The 25,538-nt window shown below is 34.6% G+C and overlaps 3 protein-coding genes across 4 annotated transcripts; 2 read left to right on the top strand and 1 right to left on the bottom strand.

The window, feature by feature from the left end:
• Positions 1–110: 110 nt before the first annotated feature.
• LOC18586078 (ternary complex factor MIP1 leucine-zipper protein (Protein of unknown function, DUF547)) lies at positions 111–3,508 on the top strand. Its single transcript, XM_007009243.3, has 9 exons — positions 111–488; positions 569–685; positions 776–1,091; positions 1,182–1,602; positions 1,690–1,789; positions 1,879–1,938; positions 2,218–2,301; positions 2,616–2,723; positions 2,827–3,508. The coding sequence occupies exons 1-9, from the start codon at positions 420–422 to the stop codon at positions 3,133–3,135; spliced, it is 1,584 nt and encodes a 527-aa protein (XP_007009305.3). The 5' UTR covers positions 111–419; the 3' UTR covers positions 3,136–3,508.
• A 100-nt stretch (positions 3,509–3,608) lies between these two features.
• Positions 3,609–12,626, bottom strand: PAT2 (protein affected trafficking 2). Its single transcript, XM_007009241.3, has 11 exons — positions 12,238–12,626; positions 11,670–11,746; positions 10,994–11,243; positions 9,840–10,463; positions 8,826–8,999; positions 8,033–8,159; positions 7,835–7,944; positions 7,232–7,432; positions 5,336–6,327; positions 4,329–4,598; positions 3,609–4,085 (listed from the first exon to the last, which is right to left on the bottom strand). The coding sequence occupies exons 1-11, from the start codon at positions 12,451–12,453 to the stop codon at positions 3,722–3,724; spliced, it is 3,405 nt and encodes a 1,134-aa protein (XP_007009303.1). The 5' UTR covers positions 12,454–12,626; the 3' UTR covers positions 3,609–3,721.
• Positions 12,627–14,790: 2,164 nt separating this feature from the next.
• LOC18586076 (protein INVOLVED IN DE NOVO 2) lies at positions 14,791–21,169 on the top strand. Of its 2 annotated transcripts, none has more exons than XM_018129230.2 (8): positions 14,791–14,925; positions 15,853–16,773; positions 17,067–17,248; positions 17,809–17,898; positions 18,005–18,292; positions 19,092–19,307; positions 20,192–20,430; positions 20,802–21,169. In XM_018129230.2, exons 2-7 carry the CDS (start codon positions 15,864–15,866, stop codon positions 20,426–20,428), a joined length of 1,923 nt encoding a protein of 640 aa, XP_017984719.2. In that variant the 5' UTR covers positions 14,791–14,925; positions 15,853–15,863; the 3' UTR covers positions 20,429–20,430; positions 20,802–21,169. The 2 variants fall into 2 exon arrangements, with proteins under 2 accessions (XP_017984719.2, XP_007009298.3); XM_007009236.3 differs by having other exon boundaries at positions 20,192–20,450.
• Positions 21,170–25,538: the final 4,369 nt, after the last annotated feature.

Raw genomic sequence — 25,538 nt, 5'->3', positions numbered from 1 at the left:
GTCTTTACTGTCCATGGGCTTCACGTCTCCAGTTTATCCACCTCCACTTTCTATAATTAATAAATGTACCCCTCCCTCTCTCTCTCTCTCTCTCTCTCTCTCTCTTCTATAACTAAATAAGTTCATGTGAAGGCCATGCACTTAGTCACCGTTTACAACTCACCGCCAAATCACACCCAACGATTCCTCCACCGCAGCAATGCATTCTCCTTCATTTCCTCTTCTCCCTCCTCTTCCTCCCGTTGTGTTTCTTTCCTCTCCTACCTACCTATAATGGCACCCACGACCTGCCAAATTCAACCTTTCCCTCCCTCTCTCTCTCTGCCTATCTGTATTTTAATAGGGTATAAGGACCTCTGGCTCTGTTAAGTTCCATTAAATACTGCTACCATCTTGCTGAATTTAAGAGCTAGCAGAAGATGAAATTCGAAGACCTTTTGATGGAAAGAAGCGAGGAGGAGAAGAAAAAGCTTCAGCTCCAAGAAGAGGTGAGCGTATTGCATCATCAAATAGGCATGAAAAGTTTTGCACAAGTTATATAGTTGTGACCCGAGTTTACATGCTACAGGTCGACAACTTGCAAGCAGAATTAGACGAGGAGAAAGAAATCAACAGGGTTCTCCGCTGCGCGCTTCGGGGACCAGAATTGTCACAGCCATTGCTTTCCTCGTTGGTTCCACCTCGAGTAAGAGCAAATATGAAATATGGTAAAGAATAAGGATGATTCAGTAGAGTTTTACCTGATGCAGAGGGTTGTTTACTTGTTTTCATGCAGGTTCAGGCACTTCTTGCTGAACTAGCAATGGTTGAGGACGAGATACTTTCGCTAGAGAGAAAAATTGATGAGCTGAAAATGAAACTCTATCAGGAGAAAAAACAGACCAAGGAATGGAAAATGCAGCAATTGCAGCAGCAAAAGAACCAATTAATATGCGAACCAGGGAATGTTTCAGTTCAACTTGATGATCTTAAACAGAGAACCAGATCACAGAATTATGAAGTATTCGATAAAGGGAAAATAAAAAGTCATAGGAGAGCCTCTTTAGGTTCTGCATTAGACACCCTAAGCCTGTCTTCCTCAGAATGCACCGGTATGCTCCTTGTATTCACTGTTAAAACTCAAAATTTTTCGGAATTCTAAACTTACAATCTCTTTCTATGGTTCTGGGTGTGCTGAGCAGATGAATTTCGTGAAAGATCAAAGAAACATACCTGGAGAATCCAAAGTCAATGCCCTATCAACAAAGAGCTTATCTATGAGAAACCAAATGCACTCTCAGAAGAACTGGTCAAATGCCTGATAGGCATTTTTCTTGAATTGAACCAAGCATCACAAGATCGAGAAGGATTGGCCATTGTCCCCAAGCTTAGTTTCTCCTGCATGGCTTCAAAAGGCTACACGGCAAAACCCTCATTGAACTTTAAATCACCCTTGTTTCCTTTCAATCAAAATACATCAAATATTGATCCTTACAACACACTGCCAGAATTAGTTGGCATGCTAAGAGACATTGGGCCTTACAAGAACTTCATCCAAATCACTAGACACTCATTGGATGTCAGTCGATTCTCAGAGTGCCTAGAAGCAATCGGAAAGTTGAGGTAGGTATGGTTAATTTTTAGTTCAATTTTCCAATGAAAAACAAAGAAAGTATTTAATTTATTTGTCCTTTCCATTTTCTTTTTCAGGGTTTTGATGCATAAACTATCTAATGTTGACTTGACTTTCTTAACATACAAGCAGAAGCTAGCATTTTGGATCAATATCTACAATGCCTGTATTATGCATGTACTGTAAGATACCTTAAGCCACAAAAAGCAACATCATATGAGCATCAAAGCAGCAATCTAAAGCAACTCTACTTTCATCAATTTCAGGCATTTCTCGAACATGGGTTACCTTCCACACAAGAGAAATTACTAGCACTCATGAACAAGGTAAGTTGCCATCATGAACCATGGAAAGTTCGAAGAAGTAAAATCAAAATGTTAAAGAGACTAGCCAATAGCAGACCTTAAACCTCAATTTCACTGTCACATAGATTTCTAAAGTTCTTTGCTCCTATCCATGGAGTTGACAACTTGCCACTAGGTCCAGTGATTTACAAGCCCCTTCAGAGTAAACAACATAATAAATGACATAAAATTTCTGCCTGCTAATAACTCAAAAGTTAATTTTTGCCAATGCCACATAACTTCTATACTTTTTTGATCCAGGCTGCACTCAATGTCGGTGGTATAGTGCTGAATGCTTTAGCCATTGAGCATTTTGTTCTTCGTCATCCATGTGAATCAAAATATGTGAGTGAAATACTTATTAACTACAATTTACCACTTGCATAGTTTTCACCTAATTTTGAGATCATCAAAGATATATACATGAAAATCCAATGAAATTCAACTTTGCATTCTAAGGGTTTTACTAGCAAGTCTTTCATTAGTATGAAAAGACTATGGAGTAGAGGAAAACAATAATCCAAGGTCTTGAGATTCTATCTCAACCTCAATCTCAATCAAGATTTTCTAAAGTCAACTCATAAAATGTCCTACTTAGGTGCCTATTGTAACTTCTACACACTTCTCTTCTAGTTGCTGATTCGCATATAACTTACAAGGGTCCCATGGATGAGAAGGAAATGCTACTGAGGCATGCCTATGGTTTGGGGTATCCAGAACCCAATGTAACATTTGCTCTTTGCCGAGGCAGCTGGTCCTCACCGGCAGTAAGTGTGTTAATATTTTACTACTAGCATCCAAACTATGATCCATCTATCCTGAATTATGAGTGAATTCAATGCATTTACATAACAAAGATGTGATATGCAGTTAAGGATCTACACAGCAGATGAAGTAGTGAATGAATTGGGGAGGGCAAGGGTGGAGTATTTGGAAGCTTCAGTGGGAGTTACAAACAAGAGGAAAATTTTGGTGCCAAGGCTTCTGCAATGGCACATGCGAGATTTTGCTGATGACATGGAATCACTACTAGAATGGATCTATAGCCAGTTGCCACGTTCTGCATCTCTGAAAAGATTAATAATGGAATGCCTAAACAAAGAAACAAAATCTCTGATGACAAGAATGGTAGAAGTTCAGCACTATGAATCTGAGTTCCGCTATCTGCTGCCCTTATAATAACTGAAATGAACAAAGAACCATGGGGGAAAAGAATGTAGTTTTTTGTATCAAACATATTTGTAACAGAAGTTGGTCTCTTTTTAGATCAACAACATTCGCTAAGATCGGCAAAACAGCTTGAGGGATAAAAGGAGAACTCAACAAGAATGACAATTGTTTGCAGCGCTGAAATTTTCAATGCCAACTGTCATTTGCATTCAGCATATTCAAAGTTCTACAAACTTGCACATGTTCCATTTGGAAGAAAACAGTAGGGTCCTCAGCAGACATATGAAATGTTACATTAATAAAGGAATGATGCTCATTGCTGCAAACTCAGATAAAAGAAGCTGAACAAAAGCAGAAAACACATGACACTCAAAAACAGAAATTACACTATATCAAGCATTTAAGAGAAAAGGCCTTGCACTATGAATATACTCTCAGCCATTTCTGAAAAATAGAGCAATACAGAGTTGTACAACTTCAAATATTCAGAATAAATGCAATGAATTAAAAATGCATCCACTCACGCTGAACAATAGTGTCAATTACTCTTCAAGCTGACAGGACCCACAAATTTCACCGCTACCACCAAAAATGATTAAAAAAGGGCAGGTTCAACTAAGAAATTTACAATTCTGTTCATAAGATTTAGGCCAAATACAGTTTCTTCACAGTTAACTTTAATAAATAAGTTTAATGGATCACAGCATTTACCTTGAACAGTAATAGTAATTAAACAAGGAATCAAGCTACTCAAAATTTCACAGCTGAACCGTAAGCGCAAACCCGATGCATCGTCAAGGTTAGCAGCAATGGGCATATCAACAGAAACAAGACAAAGATTTGCATTGCTAAGCATTTTTAGTGCTAAGCTCTCACAGATTGCAAGAAATTTGTCCTTGATTAACAAGCCATCTCCACTCTCCTTGTTTAGCTCCCCAATGTGGTCAGTGAAAGTGCAACTGTTATAAATAAGGCAGGAAAATCCAGTTAAGAACACTGTGGAATAAGATAATTGAAAAAGGAAAGAAGCAAGACAAGTAATAATTTTAAAATATAATCTGAAGATGAGAAATCAAATTGCCAAGATAATTTTAAAAAAAGAAAATTGTTAAAAATCACAATTAAAATAAAAAAAATTGTAAATATGAATAAATTTGCACTCAAAATATCAAGGGGAAAGAACAAACTAAGAGGTGACTAACCTCCTTGTGTATTCAAACATCCCTGGGAGATGAGATTCTTCATCTGTGAAGGCTTCAACATCCATTGGTAATGGCTTTACAAAATATCCAATATCAGGCCGCAACTTAATGGGAAGCTTCTTTCCATTACAAAATAAAGCTAGCTTCAAGGGCAATAGATGGTGATGAAAGCGAACTTGAAGAAGCCTTCTTGTTGTCTGACCAGGTTCTAGAGAAGGAATCTCTTCCATTGGAACTAGTGTTGGCACATTATCATAAGATTTCATGGAGCTGCACAATCAAGAAATTAGGACTGATAGAACAGTGCTTAAGCCATGAAAACACTACATCATAAACAACAAAAAGGCCACACAAGCCCCAGAAAGGCAAATACCACCCACAACGAACAACCTTCTTCAGAAGTGACTATATTTATACACTGGAAATAATGCAACTTTAATAACCCTGACCTCTAACTTCTAAGTATGGACCATAGTTTATAAACTGCAGAAATCTGCATGTTCCAATTATACATTTAAAATAAAAAAGTTATTTATTTGGAGACAATGAATAAGATATATGCATCATAGCAATAAGATATACAAAATGTAACAGTACAATAACATTAATCAACAAGGATAAGAGGCCAAACTCAGCCATTGGAACTAAGAAAGTAGAACACCCAAGTGCAGAATGTAAGCTAGAACTTCTGGAAATGAGATATTTTAACTTGTCTTGTCCCCCATATAATAAATTTAGTTGACCAAACAGAGTGAATTTAGTTGAGATTGTAGATTAATTTCCACTCTTTATTAGACACATTTCATAATAAATATATCATGGCCCAACTTAAAATGTATTCAGTTAATCTATCAGATAATGCTGTGATGGAAAGATATGATTAACATCTATAGGAACAATATGGATAGAGCTTTCCCACAGTTAAGCAATCTTATAATTAGTGAAAGATACATATACAACAAATGTGGGGAACTTCATAGACAAGCATAACATAAGAGCAAAATCACCTCTCATTTACAGCGGCTGCTTGGTCTGCAGAATCTAAGGCTCTGGTAGACTCCTCATCCACCAAGGTTATTTCCATTATGGTCTCTGATGAACAGTTCTTAAAGAAAACTTCTATGCATACAAGTAGAGGGGATATGCTTGATATCTCTGATGAAAAAGAATAATCCACCTTCAAACCATTTCCATTTGCAGGGTCTAAGAGTGAATAGCTTTTTGGTTTAACCTGCCTTCCAACATCCCTGATAGATATTCTTGCTGATGATTTACAAACTTGACTTTGTTCCGATATGCCTGGGTTTGATGAACCAGGCTGTTCCTCCAACCATGACTCTAGAGCTCTATTTGACATTAATTCCCCCAGATTAGCTGGAGAAGACTGAGAAACTCCATTCTGATTTTCGGAAGCATTGCCAACATCTGAAATCTGAATCAATGGATCTGCATTATCATTTTCTTCACTTGTAAATTCATTGTCATCACTACGACCACTGCCACTTGAGCCAGTGATAGAGTGCTGAGAATCATAATCAGAAGCACTTTCCTCATCCAAAGGACCAGATGATGTACCATGATCATCTGTCCCACTGTAATCGGGCCCCTTCTCAACTGCATGTGTTCCTTCAGGCACATTCAGGTCATCAAGGGGCAAACTGCATGGCTTTGGGAGAGGTTCATACCCTGGAGCTGCATGAAGAACTATCTGTGAGAGAGACCCGGGAAGATAAAACCGGTAGTTATTTGATTCAGCTTTCACTTCTCTAGTTTGTCTCCCAAATATGCATTTTGCAACTACATGCAGAACGTTTTTTTCATTAAGACCATTAGTTCCTTCCTCTGGTCCTTGAGAGCCTAAATTGCATGAAGGAAGTTTCTTTAGTAAACGAGCTCGGTCACGGACATCATAGTTCAAATCACATTCGGCCAATTCAACCAAATAGCTGAAAACTTTCTTGAATGTCCACAGATCTTCTCCTGTAGCACATAATAGAACCTGCAAGTACAGACAACTGAGAAAGAAAGGCTTTTTCTCTAAACATTGACATCAAGAAAGCAAAATAATTGATAAACCACAAAATGAACATGAATTAAGATAACATGCAACAACAATAGTTTTACTGTATGATTTCTTAATAATATATATGCCATTTGCAGCAACTTGTCCAGGCTGACAACTTCCATCCCACAACATAAGTAAGTAAGGACAATATCTTTTTTCCAGAAATATTCAACCATGGCTACTCTAGAATTGATCAAGAATATCTTGATCTGACAACAGAAAACACTCCCCTTAATTTAGAGGGAAAGGAAAGAACTGGAAGGGCTTAGCCACAAGAACCTGAATCATCAGGCATCAAAAGAAACCAGAATATATTGCAAAACTCTTTATTTCAAACAAAATTAAATTCAGTAAACTCCTTGGTCAATTACCAACGAGAAACAACACTAGTTAGCTCCAGAGAACTCAAAAGGTATAGACACTGACATATATAACAAGCTAGGCCACATGGATAGGTAAATATCCAGCTTGTCCATCAGTCTTAACATTTGCATCTAACGTAGGAAATGAAAACATGACCAAATTCCCAAGTTTTAATTTTATTTCATTTCCTTTGAAAGAAAGAGACTGGTAACAAAATCTTAATCCCATATCTACTTCAATTGCCATAAAAAATCCTCTCACTGTATTTAAGAATCCAATAAATAAATGGTCTTCAAAACGTGAGTGTTCAAAGAGTTAATTTAAAACATCTTCTCTCTGTGTTGAAGGGAGTAGCAAAGAAGTCCAAGTGCTAATTTAAAACTACTTCCATGTATATGAATGATCTATGGAACATATAACAGCAGAAGCAACTATAACACATTAAGAGGGAGAACATTATAGCTTTTGGAAATACCTTACTGGCTGTGTTAAGAATTTGAAGCTTTGTTTCCAATGCTTCTGAAGTAAAGCACCATGCAAGATACTTCAGCACCGTGGTTAACATCCTTGGTATTATCTCCCCCAAAGAGCTGTATTCCCCCACCATCCAAATAATCATTGCACGAGCAGCAGGCACCTTGATTGAATCCAAACTACTAACCAATTGAATTATAACCTTCAACCCCAAAAAATGAGACGTCAATCATCAACCAACTAATATGAACCTGTGAAAATACTGCGAGGCTTAGTAAAGAAGCTAAAAAGATGGATAGAGTTATGGATAAGTATGACACGGAGCACCACGGCTCCAGCAAATCTCATTAATCCACCAGAGCAACAAAATAACAATAAAAATACACTGCAATGCAAGTAGAAATAACCTTCATTGAATTGATGATAAGAGGAATATCATCCATAGAGTGAAATACCGTTCGTTTTATGTATTGTCCTTGTTCTGATTTTGTTGTGCTTGACTCTACTTTGTTCCAAATAATTTAAAGATTCAACCAAAATAAACAGAAAGGAAAGCAGAAACACAAAGCCAAAGCTTAACATGAAACAAGAAAGAGAAGAATACCTTCTCATGACTTGGCGGGTCTTGCTTTATGATTGATTTTATAGACATAATCGCTTGAATCAAAACACCTGCTTCTTGATCTCCAGACCCAAAATCCTTAGTCAAGAAGTCTGCAAAATTCAGCATCACTTCAAAAAACAAGAAAACAATGCTCCAGAACATTACTAGACAACAAGAAGTTGGAAGCGATGAACAAACCCTCTTTAGTCAGAGCCAACAGCCCATCTACACATGAATATGCCATGTTTGGAAGTCGTTGTGCACATAGACCAATTGCAGCAATAGTATCAGCAGCAAATCGCCTGTCTGGATCTCTAATATAATCCTAACAACAAGCTAAATATAAGCATCTTTCATGCACTCAACAATCAGCATACTTGTGTAATAAATGCAATATCAACTGGTCAACTGGTCTCAAGATTATTTCTTCTGTGACAGTGACTAGGAAATGGCTTAGCATTAGATGCTCAAAAGTGGAAGCCAAATTATTAAATTACTCATTTTTTCTTCCATCCAAATCACTTTTTCTTCCAAACATAGGACAGGAGTTACAATTACTCATTTTTTTCATTTTTCATTTTTTTTTTCAGTTTTCCAAGGTAGTGCATAGCAGTGAAAGGATGGAGGCTTTGGACAGTCAAGCACCAAAATAAAGTAGATACAGTTCGATTAAGCACCTTGGGTAACTCACATGAGCTAAAACAAAATGCAACCTCCTTTTTCAAAGAATCTGTATATTCCATTTCACCAATACTGAGAATTGCAGTAATATTGCATAGAATGAAAAGGGCCCAAAATAGCATCCTCACCAATACTGAGAATTGCAGTAAAATTTTTTTCTAGAACATCAGGATGTGAAGGAAATTAATTACAAAAAACCAGACAGAATTTTCAAATGTGACTTTTATTTCTTCTATCTTGTATATTGGCATATTGCAAATCTTAAAATAAAAAAATAATAATAAGAAACTCCTTAGGAACACGGCTATACCTGAAACTCTTTGAAAATAGAAGAAATGGATGAATCTGTAGCAATGGAAGAAAGTATCTCAAGCTTCAAGCCTTTGATTTGATATGAATCAGAAGAACAAATGAAGAGGTCCTCATAGTACGGAGCAAAGAGAGAAGGCATTGCTTTAGCAAACACTTGAATGTTGCATAGGACCTGCTCATGCCAATCAACATAACCATTCTTACCATCTCCCAGCAACAAACTTGAAACATAAACTAGGTAGATTAACCAGAATCTAAAACTGGATTTGCCAAATGAAAATGTCACATGTAAGAATTCTAGAACAATAAAATTATGGAATTCATATTGCAGGAGAACCTTGTAATATGTTTTCTGCTGACAATTCACATCATCTATGTAAGTTACAATATGTAGCCAATGGCAGCATTGATAGAGCAAGACTCAACCATAATATTCTGCATGCTTATAATATGTGTGCTATAATATTACAAGTTTACCATATTAGCTAATCTGCACTTAAAACATACTTTTCCTTAGGCTGCTGTGAATCTTATATGCTTAACACAATTTCACTTCTTTGTTTAAAATGGAAAAGAGGTTTAGTAATTTTGCGGTACTTTCACGTTAGGAACTCAAAAACTTGTCATTTCAACTGTAATCACATTTCCCTTCTGAATATAGATAACACAAATTTTATGATATTTATGCCTCTCACCTTTAGCAAACAAAAATCTACTTACCACCTGAAAATACAACTTTTCTAGTCACAATTCTTGCGTAATTCATAAACAGTAGACAATTACTAAAATCAATAGCAAAATGATGATAAGTAAGCACAAAATTAAGGCAAATCTTAATTGCTCATTAAAATAGAACGCTACACAATAAATTAATGCATTTACCTATGAACATACATACATGAATGCACATGTTACGTAGTGTTTTTATGCACAATTACAAAACCATGTTTCAGATAAAAATAAATCATATTATAAATGAATGAGACAGAAGAAATAAGGAAAGTTACTATACCACATATTTTGAGGCATTAGAGGATCTCAGTATAAATAAGAGTGGTTTAACAATTCTTTTAATATCCTCCTTTGGTGCCATAACCCAGTGTACACCAGCTGCTGATAGTACCACTGCGCTGTTGTTACTCCATAACAACGGAGATGTACAATACAGCAGGATCTTCACATCATCATTAGTTTTCGATGTAAAATGAGTACCATTTAATTCAAAGGACACCCTGTTAGTGTAACTTGACCGAGATAAATATTCATCCGGGCTCTCAATATAACATTTGGAAACCATATTTACAAATTCAGAGTCACATGTCCCACTCATGTCAATAGGTACCTTTAGTAGTCTAAAGTCGACATCTGAACCATCCTTTTCAGAATGGGAGCTCTCAGTACAATGCAGAGAAAGCATAATGGATTCTTTCACAAGCCCATGCCTTGCAATAACATAGCGTAGAAGGATTCCAATTAAGACTATCTGACCCCACTCTTCCACATCAGGAAGAATCTCACATAGCTTTCTATAATTCCTCCCAATCAAAGATAAATTATATGGACAGACAGAAGCAAATGCAGCAGCAGCAGCTCCAACTACTCCAGGGGAGTGGTCATTTAACAATATTCCAACGATCTGCAAAATATAGATATTGAATAGTACAAATCCATCCTGTCAAAATGTATTATAACAAGAGATGATGTCCAAGGTGTCATGCTACTAAAGACATCTAAATTGAACATCTTATTAAAGAAGCTTAAATCTATGAATGTTTGTTCATGTATGAAAGTTATATAGTTGTTTTGAAAAGCCTGTATGAAAGTTATATATAACTTGGAGGAAGCCAATCTTTTATTTTAATATAAACAAACAGAAGAAACCAATACTCTTTGCAAACTACAGAAATTCCTGAAAAATACATAGATGCACAAATTATATTCTTAGATATGATCTTTGCATATTGCAAGTCAAACTAGCCTAAAATACTTTCCAAAAATAATCCAATCTTTTAAGCAAAGCAATCCAACATTCTAAGCAGTTTTCTTATGAGCATTTTTCACCAGATCTTAACAATGGAAAATGAGTAGTAGCAAGTTGTAAGGTCAAATTAAATCATGGAAAACATGACAGCAAAAAGAACTATGAACAAATAAAGTTATCAATACCTCTTCAACCGCCGAGGTATGTTCCTCTTGGCGCAAATCATGCAATTTGGGAAGCGCATTGGCTGCACATTTTCTGACATAGACAGATGGATCTCTAGCACACTTGCCCACTGCCACCAGAACAAGAGGTGCAATAACATGTAGACGAATTCCAGCCATGGTGCGAAGTGCCCACGCTCTCACCAAAGGATTTGGATCCCCCAAATCCTTCTGGAAACAATTAATTGACAGCAATGCTTCATTCGGACGCCTAGATAATTAAACACAGAAACAATTAGTAATAAGTTCAATATCCATGCTTAAAAACAACAAAGACAATCCAGTCAATCTCCCCTCTCATTTGAGCCACTCTCTTATTTTATGCTAATGACATTCTACCTTCTTGAGCACTGCATTTATGTAAGAAATCAGACGGTGATTCCAAATGATTCATTTACCTTGGAAAGCCCACAAAAAACCATCACCTAATAAATCCTCTCAACTTACCTGCTGTGGATAACAAATCATTCCCATTTCTATCCGCTGTAATTAGAGAAAAATTAATATGTGAAGCAAGCATGCACTTCAGTTGTACTAATTTTCCCTTGTTTATTAATGTTGCTTATTCGACATGTAGCAACAGTGATAGGAATTTAAATAAAATTCACTCTAAATAATGGAAGTTTGAGAAGCGTACTTTTCAGCATAATGCAGTAGATACAAGTACACCAGCTTCTTTACTTCCAAAGATTGAGATGCTACATTCTTGACAACCTGTAATTCCAGCAACCAAAGAGATGGAAAACATCAACACCACAATTAACTAAAACATAAATACTATCAAGAATGCAATAATGATCAACAATCAATGTCCACACTCCCTAGACTCAATTCAGCCATTTCTCGCTACTCAAAACGTAGCTAGAAATAAAGATCAATGAACTATAACTCGATCAGTGAAATTCAGTTACAACAAATTTTGAAATGCTTAATAATCTTTCCCATTTTCCTGCGACTTTCTCAGCAACCAAACAGAAAACTGAAACAACCAATTCATATAATTTCAAAGTTCAAAACACTTGCAATTAAACACGATATTTAAACATTCAAAGTTCAAACGCTAATATTCTTTGCATTTTCCTGCAACCTTCTTAGCAACCAAACAGAGCTCCGAAAGGAATTTCAAAATCCAGAACACTTTAAAGTTCAAAGTTAGTTCACTTCTTCATATTTCTATTCAACAATTCAAATGAAAATTAAATGACCTGAGGGAAGAAATTGGAGACGTCGAAGCCTTGAGCGATTTGGGCGAGGAGTCGCTTGAGAGCCTCGCACTTCTCCGAATCGAATTTGCTGTCCAAAAGCGGCGCTATGCTGACGTCATCAGGATCGTCGTAGAGGTGAGCATCGGTTCCGATCCGGAACACCATCGTCGACGCCTTGCTCAACGTCTCCGCCGTTGCTCCGAATTGAGGAAACATTTCCCTTAGTATTTTTCTTCCTTTTTCTCTTTTCTCAATAATTAAGAATTATTACAAATTTGCATTTGAAAATTTATTTCGACGAACAAATTTAGAATACTTTCTGATCTCTGATATGGGAGCTTTGGCGGAGTGGGCAAGTGTGGAGCTGGAAGCGCGATGTTTGGGTAGCGGGATAATTACGATCTGCGCTGGGATTATCATGTCCTTCGTTCTGGATAATTAGTGGATAAAAGATATGTTAGCGTTTGGATGTAATCGGATCGAACTCTAATAAACTTTTCGGACAAAGGTCAAATTTGTCGTTTTAAAATAAAAAATATAAATAAATATTTGTTATATTTGTAAACATTAAGAAAGATTAATTTTAAAATATAATAAATTTAATTAATTTGTTATATAAATTGTTATTGCGAATACAAATATTATACTATAACCCTTAATTAAGATTAACTATAGTTATATATTTAAAAAGATAAAAGGAAAATAAATTTAAAACACCTATTTGTGTATATTAAAAAAATTCTATATGTATAAATATTAAATTCAATCACTAAATAGTGGTATAACAAATCTATAAATTTAAAAATAATTTAAAAAATATGATTTCATGAATTTTATGACGTAATTTAATAGTTTTGACTTTAATGCATTATATTAGCTCTAATTATGAATTTAGATTCTGTACTTTAAAAAATATTGAATTTAACCCTTAATCAATTTAATCGGTTATCAGACTTAATTAAAATTATTTTACTTTTTAAATTTTTTTAACTTTTTAATTTACTTAATAATTTATTTTAGAAATTTGTTGATATTATATCTTCTGTTATGGTTAATATAAGCTTTTTGGAAAAAAAAAATAAAAAATTGCTTTGGAATATTAATAGTCTTTAATAACTATCTAATTTAGTTAAAAGAAAGTTATTTTATTTTCATAATCAAAATAGACATTGTTGAACTGGATTTTAATTTTAAGAAAGTGGATTTGGAAATTAATTATATAGTGTCTAAACAAATGTGTTAGCCCCTCTCTTGCAAATCTTTTCTTTATAGTTGTGGAAAGAGATCTTAGAAATTAAACTTATTATAATAGGAGTTTTAATGTACTTAGTTTGATTTTATATATTTTCATAAGAACTTTTATAAAATTGTTAAAATAGATAATATTTATGAATCATGAATTTTGAATCTCAAGATTAGGTTTTGTTGATTTGAGTTATGAATTATGATTTGTGCGTGAGTAGTTTACATGCAAAAAAAAAATCCATTATAGAATTACTAAATATAAAATCAATTAATTCAATTAATCAATTTTAAGATTTATTAACTTAACTAGTCCAACTTAATTGATTTAATGAAAGCTCTTAATTGAATTAACCATTTTAACTGGCTTAATCAAATTGAATTAGTCGTTTTTTGTAAATTAAGTAAGTTTTAATCGATTTTTAACATATTTTTTTTTAAGAGAGAGAACATAAGGGAGAGAGAAATGAGAGTGAAAGAGAATGCTAACATATTTAGCTGTGGCTGTGTTTTGAGGGGTTTTTTTTTAAAAAAAAAAAATTATGTTTGAAAGAAGAAAAGGAAATAAAAATAGGTAGAAGTGAAAAAAAAAAGTAAAATTTTTTTTTAATTTTAAAATATCCAAAATTTTGATTTAAGCATAAGTTAATGCTAACAGTAGCATAGTTGAGTTAATGCTTTAACGATATTAAGAGTTGATTATTTTAAAGTAGACAGATTTGATTTATACAAATAATCATACAAAATTAAACTCCACTTATTCAATTTAAGGTTTAAATCTTGAATTTGATATATATATATATATATATATATGTAAATTTATTTTTATCATAAAATTGGTGTATAATGTTGAAAAATACAAAAATCATAAAAATAATTTCAAAACATATAAACGTTTTAAATTTATTTTAAGACATCCAAAAATTGAGACTGGCAATAAAATTTCATTTCGAAAACATGAAAATGCAAATAGAAAATATTTTTCAATTTTTTTGAATTTTAAAAAGATAAAAATATAAAAATAAATATAAAAAATTTTCAAATCAACAAAATTCAACTTATTGATTGATTAAGAGAAATTATCTTAAGTCCGCTAAAAGCATAAGATTATTTTTCAATTTTCTTCAATTTATTAAAATAATAAAAGAATTTATTTATTAAAATAATAAATATTAAATTTTTAAAAAATATTTTGTTCTCCCAAAAAATTCCCCAGGCGCTCTATCACAGCGCGTGTCAACCAATCTCCACTTGTCTCAGTTGTCAGTTTCCCATGGCACTTTTCATTGGCTTTGTCGCTTCTGGCCATTCGTTCACAATAAACAAACAAATTTACTTCTCTGCACCAAAATATAAAAGCCCCCTTCAACACCTTTCTTCCACAAAATCGGAGCTCTCGCAGCTTGAGCTCAAGAATCTCATAATCAGAGCTCCAGTTCTGTGAAGGTAAAAATTAAACTCTCATTTTCTGCTCCCATTTTTCATATGCTTCTTCTTCCTTCAGTTTCATTGGATGAAAGTTTTCGTTTCTGTTTCTGTAATGGTGCATTTCGGTGTGAAAATTTTGTGCAGTTTAGTCTGACTCCTTTTTTTTTCCTTTTAAATGTTTTAGCAATGATCTGCTTGTTTTGATCTTTTAATTCCTGCTGTTTTTTGTTTTTACTGTGATCTAAGTTCATTGCATGCATTTGCTTTATTAATTTACTTTCGGGGTTTGTTTGTTTGTGGGGAAAAGGAGGGTGAAGAAGAAAGGAAAATCCTCTGTTTGATAGATGCTTCAATGCATTGTTTTAGTAGTTGTACTTCTGTTTTCGGCTCCGTCTCATAATAGGAAGTCATAAAAATAATTTGTTAAATATTAGCAAATAAAATGCAACAGTAATGCTTTTGTATGGAAGCATACTGTTTTCCTTTTTGTTTTTGAATTCGAAAGCAGAAAGCAAGTACCCAAAGCAACGATCGAATTATTTTTGAACTTCTTTTTTTTTTTTGGTTTCTACTTATTTTTCGTTTCCTTTTGATTTTCCTGGTAACCAAAGATGGGATTGGAGTTCTCACAAAAAAGAAACTGCTGACAATGGCTTCATTTTGGAAAATGTAATTTATGTATGATTGTATCCTGCTTTAGTTTGGTTAAATTTTATTTTGTTAAGATCTTATAATTAATAAAATTCTGCTCCATTGAAGTTTTATATGCCATCGGATTCATGATATAGCTATATATTTTGGTGTTATCTGCTAGATAACGGAGACTGTTTGAAAGATCTTTAAAATATTTATTTTAATTGACTTTTTAATTCTTCAAACGTATAAGGAAGTGCATACTTTTCTATACATGTACTTTGATGTTCTGATTTTGTTGTTACCTTATAGGTTCCTTGAGAATGGATATCAGCTCGGGCGAGGATTCAGATATAAGTGAATCTGAAATGGAAGAGTATGAAGATAAATCTTATGAAAAACTAAAGAATGGGAAACACAATATCAAAGTTTCTGAGGAAACTTATACTTGCCCCTATTGTCCCAAGAAGAAAAAGCGAGATTACCTATATAAGGAACTCCTTCAGCATGCGTCTGGTGTAGGAAATAGTAATTCGGAAAAAAGAAGTGCAAAAGAGAAAGCCAATCACCTAGCTTTGGTGAAGTATTTGGAAAAAGATCTTGTGGCTGTAGGTAGTTCATCAAAAACCGCGGCTGAGGAGGATCCTCTTAGTGGTTATGACCATGATGAGAAAATTGTTTGGCCTTGGACAGGAATTGTGGTTAATATCCCTACTCGAAGGTCAGAGGATGGGCGATCTGTAGGAGAAAGTGGATCCAAGTTGAGGGATGAGTTGATCAGGAGAGGGTTCAACCCCATAAGAGTACTCCCACTCTGGAATTACCGTGGTCATTCAGGGACTGCTGTTGTGGAATTCCATAAAGACTGGCCAGGGCTACATAATGCCTTGTCATTTGAGAAGGCTTATCAGGCAGATCATCATGGGAAAAAGGAGTGGTGTGCTAATAATGATGTTAAGTTTGGTCTTTATGCTTGGGTTGCCCGTGCTGACGACTACAAGTCAAGTGGTATTATCGGGGAAAATTTACGCAAGACTAGTGACCTTAAGACCATTTCTGGGATCATGGAGGAAGAAGCCAGGAAACAAGATAAACTAGTATCAAATTTGACAAATATCATTGAGACTAAAAACAAACACATAAAAGAGATGGAAGCAAGATGTTCTGAAACTTCTAAGTCCCTTGAGGTTTTAATGGATGAAAAAGATAACCTTCTTCAAGCATATAATGAAGGTGGTTTTTGACTTTTGTCATGTAGTTCAAGTTTTCTTACGAAAAGTAGTTGTAAAATATTCATTCTATTCTTCTGTTGATTCATTTTGTTTTTGACTGTTCAAGTGATAGAGTGGCACCATTCAGTGTCTTTAGCTGAGGGTAGCTTAGTCCCCACTTTTGAGTCTGTTACATGTCATTACTGTTTTTGTAAAACACTCTCGAGTTCAGTTAACTTTGGTGATCAAGAGTTTTTTCTAGTAGTACTGTTGTCTCAAAGGTGTTAACTTATGTCATGTTGCTGATGTTTGCAGAGATTAAAAAGATACAACTAAGTGCAAGGGAGCACTTCCTGAGGATTTTTAATGACCATGAAAAATTGAAGTCACAGCTAGAATCTCATAAAAGAGACCTAGAGTTGCGTGGAGTTGAACTCGAAAAGCGTGAGGCACTGAATGAAAGTGAAAGAAAAAAGTTGGCTGAGGAGCTTGAACAGGTGTTGTGCCTCGTTTTTGATATTTGAATTTTGCTGTTCGCCCCTTAAGTTTTATGTTCAAGTTGTTTTTGGTACTACTGTTGTCTCATATTCAGGTAATACGACCACTTTGGAATGACTGCCATCAAAACTCATAGTACTGGTACAGAGTTTTTGCTTTTGTGACAATTCTTGTGAGAAGCATCAGGTGCTGAAATAAACTGTGTTGTTCCTCAGTGGCAGTTTGGATAGAAATGCATCTGTCACAATGGTGGATATAGTTGTTGATTTTCTAAATTATGGACCTATAATTGGGAGTTTCCAATGTCAAATTTGTTTCTCCTTAATATAAATGTACTGCATATATTTCTAAGGGTAAACAAAAGTGCCTAGTTTGCAGGCTACAAAGCTACAGTTGAGGATTTCCGATCATGAATTTGTTTTAGTTAAAGACATAGCATTATGAAAAATCAACAACTTTACTTGCTCTTGCAGCACCAGTTGATGTGTTTTGTTTTAATCATATGTTCACGAATGTTGGTGAAAGAGTTATTTGAAAGCTAACATATTTCTTCTTCCAGAATGCCGTACAAAACAGTGCTCTACAATTGGCTTCTTTGGAGCAAAAAAAGGCTGATGAAAATGTAATGAAACTGGCTGAAGATCAGAAGGTTTGTTTGTTATTTGTGCCCTTTTCTTTCATTCCACAATACTTCACTCATTGTTAGTTTTGGAATGCTGAGAATTGATGATACGGCTGGACCATCAATTATACAGAGGCAGAAGGAGGAACTTCACAATAGGATAATTCAACTGGAGAAACAACTAGATCAAAAACAGGCATTAGAATTGGAAATTGAGCAATTGAGAGGGTCATTGAATGTAATTAGGCACATGGGAGATGAAGATGATATAGAAGTCTTGAGGAAGATGGAGGCAACTCTTAAAGAGTTGAGAGAAAAGGAGGGAGAGCTTGAAGACGTAGAAGCACTGAACCAAACTCTTATTGTAAGAGAACGTAAGAGCAATGATGAGTTGCAGGAAGCTCGTAAAGAATTAATTAATGTGAGTTCTTTTGTTTTTTCCAATTTTTAAAATGCTTGCCCTGTGACACTTGAATTTTACTGCATGAACCCAAAAGGTCTTCAAAACTCGAACCTTATGAGTTAATAATTGTAGACATAAGTGAGCAAATGTCCTTCATTTTGAAAGTCTTCTAAGTTCTTTGGTATATTTTTTTCAGATAATGGATATTGGAATTATGGTTTGTATGGATTTGCTTACTTCAAGAATTATTTGATTATATTGCAAAAAACAGAAATAAGCTGGGAAATGATGTTCAATGGATAGTAATGCAAAGAATAACTATTTTCTCATGGCATTTAGCTGATTGGTTGTCTTTGAACGCTTTTTCTTATTAAAAACTAATTGATACAATCAAAAGATTGGATAAAGTACAGGTTTTTAATTTTATCATGAGCAAGTTGCTTTAATTGTGTACCTGGTTGTCCAGGCATATGTTGTTCTGTTTCCTTGCCTTTTATGAGTTGAAACATGGGTCAGGCCTGTTCGGATTATTCCTTCAGTTCCGCCTGCAACTATTTTACTTCATTACAAGCTTTATTGTTTGTTAATTGCTGATTGCTGATGTGCTCACTTTCTAAGGCTTAATTTTTTTTTTCATATCTGGTTACTTTACAGCTAATTTTTACTGAGAATTGCCATGTTGATGACTGCTTATTGATTTGTGAACTCTTTTGTGGTGCTTATCATATAATTTCTTAAAATTTCTGCTGCAGTCTTTTGTGTGCTCATCAGAAGCTTCTCTTGTTAGTCAGGAAGCACTAATTCATTCACTTTGTAGGGATTAAAAGAAATATCCAGTCGCGCACATATTGGTGTCAAGAGAATGGGAGAACTTGACAGTAAACCATTCTTTGAAGTAATGAAGAGAAGGTATAATGAGGAACAAGCAGAGGAGAGAGCCTCAGAACTGTGCTCATTGTGGGATGAATATCTGAAGGATCCTGACTGGCATCCTTTTAAACGCATTAAACTTGAAGGAGAAGAAGAATATCAGGTCTTCATTTCACAATCTTAAAAAATTTGTGCTGCTAGCCTCCCTCTGTAACAAATTTAGTGATGTTGCATGATAAACTATGTTAGTTTACATAAATGTCATATGTATGTCCTGCTTCTTTGATGCTAGGTATGGATTCTTTTGTAGAACATGACTAAAAAAACAATTGAGAGAGTGAGACTACTTCATGGTAGTTCTGAAGTTGCATTGCTCCCTTGCTCCTCCATTAAGAAAATCATGTGTTAGATTAGACCTCTGTGGAAGCCTGACTTGATGAAAAATCTTACAATCATAATTCTTTAAGTTGGAATCGCTGGCATTGCTGTTCCTATGATTCCACTTTCAGGTCAGTATGTCATACTAGTTTTTGTTTGCCCTTAGAAGTTTTTAGAACATAGAACTGGAAAAACCTTTTATGTCTAGCCTCTAGCAGTTCCATTTAATCATTGCTACAGCTAGTGTTATATATATATATATATATTCTCCTAGTGAAGCAACTCTTTCATGTGATCCAGATCAGATAGGTGCAAATTTCCCGGCATGGTCCAATGACATGCTTCAATGTTCAAATCTTACTTGTACTCACCTTTTAGGTTAGCTGGCTGTAAGTGTTATCTTTGCTAGTTGTTGGCTTGGTAGAGGGCTGCTTGTCTAAATGTATATGTGCTGTATGTGCGTAATAATGCTTGTTGTTAGTTGGATATGTATAAGCAGTTCTTGTCGTAGAATCTGTAAGATAATAAATTTCAAGTACTCAATTGTTCTTGGTTTTTCTTTAAGTTATCCATATGCTTTTCTTGTGAAACACATCTTGGTTGTTCCTTGTTCTGTTGCTTTTTATTAGTGTGAAATGGTTTGGTCAAAGTTCAATAATGTTGGTTCAGGAAGTGATCAATGATGAGGATGAAAAGTTGAGAGATTTGAGGAACCAGATGGGTAATGAAGTGTATAAGGTAGTCACTTCAGCTATAAAGGAAATAAATGAATACAATCCAAGTGGAAGGTACATAATTTCAGAATTGTGGAATTATGGAGAAGGAAGAAAGGCAACACTGCAAGAGGGTGTCATATATTTACTGAAGCTGTGGAACACGGCTAAACGCAAGCGAGGGACAATATGAAGGTTGCTAATTTATTTTTCAGGTAGTTATTATTTCCCAATGTCTATATAACTAGGAATTAAGAAATGAACATATGAGTGGTCAAGGAAAGCCAAGTTCCAGTGTGACATGTTTGCATGTGATCTTCTACTTTATACTGCATGACTAACGATTAGTTTGGCTCAGTCTAGTAATATTCTTTGTGCATGCGTTATGTTATTCACCCTTTTATATTATGTCAAGAAAAACACTAACATTTTCTATCATTCAGCACCTTACAAACATGGGGTTCAAATCTTTGTGTTATTTTATTTTCTTATTAAATTGTGGCCCCTTGAGATGTTTGGCAATTTTTCTAGGATGAATCACTGATCATTGTTGTTTTTTATCGCAGGAAATAATTTGCCGACGACCTATTAAGGAGCAGTATCCTTGAAAAGCAAAGATGCATCACCAGAATATTGAATTAGGTTGCAGTGTTATATGCTCTGCATTGTTGTTTATTTGTACATTATTGAATTCCATGTTAAAATTTTTCAGCTCCCAGGGTACACACCCTTACTGGGAAGAAACTGCATTCAGTGTTAACATGTAGAATTCAAGCTCATGAACACCATGTCTGGAAAACGTTGTCGAAGTACGACCTGTTACAGACAGTAGTCTTCAGGTTAGACACTGTTCTGTTAATAAGAAGGTTTGAACTGCTTTCTGTAACTTGGATCAAAGTCAAAGACATTGGTTAATGACATGTAGCCTTATAAAGACATGGTCAAAGGGTCCGACAAATGCAAGCCCATCGTTAAATTGTGAGGCCACCAACAGCATCTCTGAGTTGCTGTCATTCATGGGATATATGGTTATGACAACAAACCATGAATTCAACTCGTTTGGTAGGGGATCAAAGCATAGATCTCCTGTTACATCAACCAAGGCCTATAGCAAAGACACATATACTAGTAATCTCCACGCGTTATGCCACTTGCTTGCACCCATCAGTCCTTCCACCTTTAGCAATCAACAGCATTGCTCAACCCCTTGGACCAAGTTGTGTGGTTAAAACAAAAATTTGAGGCCTCTACTGAGCCCAAGAAAGTCTTTGTTTATTGGGCTTCCATTTCCAGCTGGTTTAAAGTCCATAATAAGATCAAAAGGGAAACCCTAAAAATTTTCCATAGGTCACCGTTTAAAAGAGAACGATTCGGCAACTTGCTTAGGCAAACAAAGCTGCTGTTCATCTTTGGTTTTATTCTTTCACTGAAAAATTTTGATTTTGTTTTGTTTCTGGATTTGAAGGTGAGCAATTAGTGAGTTGTATGCTTTGATATATTTGCTTGTGTGAATGGTCAGTATCCCACCAACATCACCTTCTTTTGGTTTTGGCTTTTCAATTTGTGAAACTGAAACTCTGGGTTTTCACTCTTTAAGGCCGTATATGAAAATATTTTAAAACAAGTCTTTGATAACAGTGGGTTTTATTTTGTGTATGAGCTTTGACGCTTGGAAGCCATCAGCTTCTGGGGAAATTTCTTTCTCGTTTTTCCAATGTGGGATTTTGCGGTCCATCAGCTTCTTCGATTTTTTTTTTTTCGATGTGGGATAATGCAAGAATATGAGTTTTTTTTTAAAAAAAAAAATTGGCCGGCCACCACCCCGGCCGTGGCTAATGTTGATAACTCGATGGCCCATTTTAGGTAAGGAATTGATGAGCCACCGGTCAGACCCACGGCGACGTCTGGCTCTCATATTGATTTAGCGGGCACATGGCCCAAGCCTGTCCATGTAGATAGGACCATGCGACTGAAGTATTGAACCGGACCAACATTAAGCCACGTGCCCCCGGTGGGGCTGTGCTTAGACGCCGTCTAAGCCATACGTCTCGGGGGCGTGCTATAGGAGAAAATTATTTTATTTTATATCGGCTTGTTGGCTCGAGACTTGGCGATGTGGGATTTTGCGGGTGCTTGCGGTTAAATGGACGCGTTTCGGAGAGAAGGAATTGGTGAAGTTTAGAGATACTGGTTCCATTCTCATTACATTTCTATAATTCCCTTTTATATATTTCTTGAGATTTGATTAAATTGAATAAAAATTAGTTTGAAAATTTAGATTAGAATGATTGGTTTTTTTTTCTCTCAAGTTTGGTTTGCAGTAATTAATGTAAAACGAAACTGACATGATGATGAAGTTGAAATCAACACTGTTGTGTCAACAATGATTTCCAATGAAACGAACACTCCCATGTCATGCACTTACCATGCTTGGATCGAAAGATTCAAGTTGTATATGTTGAAGTCAGCATTGTTTTATCAACACTGATTTCCAACGAAAACAACACTCACATGTAATGTATATATTTGTATTTGCCTTGTCAATAATTACATTCTACTGATAATATAAACAACTCTTGGCTCTCCTCTCACATCCACAACACCTTGAAGGATCTTAACCAGCAGCATTTCCCTTTCCTGATACATGGGAGATGAAGATGATATACAAGTTTTGAGGAAGATGGAGGCAACTCTTAAAGAGTAGAGAGCCTGAAGACGAGCAAGCAATGGTGCGTTGCTGCAGGAGTGTGGGAAGTGTACTAATTCTGGGATGAATATCTCAAGGATCTCGACTTCATTTCATCGTAATTTGCATCGTTCCATTTGGGCATGCATGGGAATATTCTATCAAATACTGACTCAACGCAATCTTAGCTTAAAGGGCATTCCCAATCATGGGAGTAATACAGGGGTTTAATCAGGTGTAGAGGCCAAATATCCCACATTACTCAGACATATGAATCTTAAATGCTTTATATAATAGAGAGTTAGACACCGGTACTGTCATCTCTACTCTGAGATGGCTACCAGCCCCTCCACCACGCTGTAATAAAACATTGTCGGACCGGGTGCGTATAACCCTGTCTGACTATTTTGTGATGTTTTTAATATATTAAATGAAATTTCTTTGCTTTTTTTATGCTCATTTCAAGAGGAGATTTTATAATATTGTAATTAAATTTTATTCACCATTTTTATGCTCGTTTTAAGATGAGATTTTAAATCAAATTTTAAAAAATATGAAAGTATGTGAAATTTAATAATTGTCATATATACAAATAAAAATGACTTATAATCAAATTTTTTATAATTGTTGCATATACAAATAAAAATTACTTATAATCAAATTTTAAAAAATATAAATTATATAAAAAAATATGAAATATAAAATATGTCATTTTTTTACTGAATTTTCTTTGTTTTTTTTTTTTTTTTGTTAATGCTCATTTTAAGATGAGATGCAGATTGCAGCCTCATCTACTGAGCTTTACTTTGATGCACGCAAACAAACTCCCACCTCATGACCTGCTTACATACTAACATGCCCATCTATTCATTACAACCTAAGAGGCTTGTTCATTTCTCTTCAGAATTTTCTTTAAAAAAATTATTATTATTATTATTATGGAAAAGATTTTGAAGAGCAAAGTTGATCCTGAAAATAACATCTTGTGTGTTGAGCTCACTGGTCATCATCTCAAGAAAGGGAGATTCTGCAATTTAATCAGTGTGCTGCTATTTAGACAAAACTTTGCTAGCTGTTGGATATGTATATGCAGTTCTTGAAGTAGGATCTGTAAGATAATAAAGTTCAAGTTGTCAATTGTTACTGAGAATATCCAGTTGCACTTATTGGTGTAAAGAGAATGGGAGAAGCTAGACAGTAAACCATTCTTTGAAGCCATGAAGATAAGGTAATAATGGGGAAGAAGCAGATGAGAGAGCTTCAGAACTTTGCTTCATTGTGGAATGAATATCGCAAGGAGAAGAAGAAGATCATTCAGGTCAATTTCTGCTGCTAGCCCCCCACGTGTAGGGATTAATCAGGTTACATCCCTCATCACTTTGTAGTTGAAACCAACGAAATATCGCACATCACTTAGAATTATAATGGCTAAATGCTTTATATAAGAGAAAGGAAGACCCTGGGGGATCATTTCAAACACAACTGGAAAGCAAGAATCTCAATATTTTGATATTAAGCATTGTTGGATTGGGTTGGTTTAACTCAACCAAATGCGGTCTGACATTTTTGTGATTTTTTTACTGAATTTTCTTTTTTATTTTTGTGATTTTTTACTTGTATTTGGTTATGAAATTTAATCTATTTAAACAAAAATTACTTATAAGTTTGTGAGAGAAAAAATTTAAAGAAATGATGAGGAGACAAGAATGAAAGTGGGAAATAAGAACATTAAAAAAATATAAATTATATCAAAAAATATGAAATTATGTGAAATTGAATAATTTTCGTATACATATAAATAAAAATCACTTATAAGTTTGTGAGTGAAAAAAATTAAAAAACCGATGAGGAAACAAGAATGAAAGTGGGAAATAAGAGCATTATTTTGTTTTATTGTTTGTTATGCTACATGTTTAAGATAATCGAATTCATATAATTTTTTCAGCATACTCCTTTCCTAATAGCATTGTTTATCAACTTCTTTTGGTTTTGGTTTTGGCTTTTCAACTTGTGAAACTGAAACTCTTGGTTTTCACTCTTTAAGGCCTTTCACTACATGATTACATGAAAACAAATTTTAAAACCAGTCTTTGATAATAATGGGTTTTATTTTGTGTATGAGCTTTGATGCTACAGCTTTTCTTACCCTTTCTCTTCTTCTTCCACTTTGGAACCCATCAGCTTCTTCAAATTTCTGTCTTGTTTTACAATGTACGATAATGCAAGAATATGATTTTTCTTTAAAAAAAAATTTGAAGTCTTGTTAGTCTAATATGTACCATCCATGCAGTTTAACATATTTATACACTCACATATATGCATATGCATACATTTGTCATACTAAGCAAAGGTCAAAGACGAAAATGAATAAAAGTTTAAAATTTTAAGACTAATACATTGAACTTAATTAATAATCAAAAAATTCTTGAAAAGAAAGAATTCCAATAATCCTTTAAGAAAGTTAGTTTTTTCAAATTCATCAATTATTAAATTTGTATTAAAAAGGTTAGTAATACTTTTTTCAGTATAAGCAACTAAATTATGTATAAAAAATTTATTATTTATTTTATTCCAAAATCTTATTTTCATAAATTTTATTGTTGAAAAGGATCTAAAG

The sequence above is a fragment of the Theobroma cacao genome, chromosome 10 (assembly GCF_053813885.1).
Source record: "Theobroma cacao isolate CCN51 chromosome 10, ASM5381388v1, whole genome shotgun sequence".
NCBI classification, from domain to species: domain Eukaryota; kingdom Viridiplantae; phylum Streptophyta; class Magnoliopsida; order Malvales; family Malvaceae; genus Theobroma; species Theobroma cacao.
The sequence above is the reverse complement of the archived record's forward strand: the minus strand, read 5'-3'. Positions and strand labels throughout refer to the sequence as shown.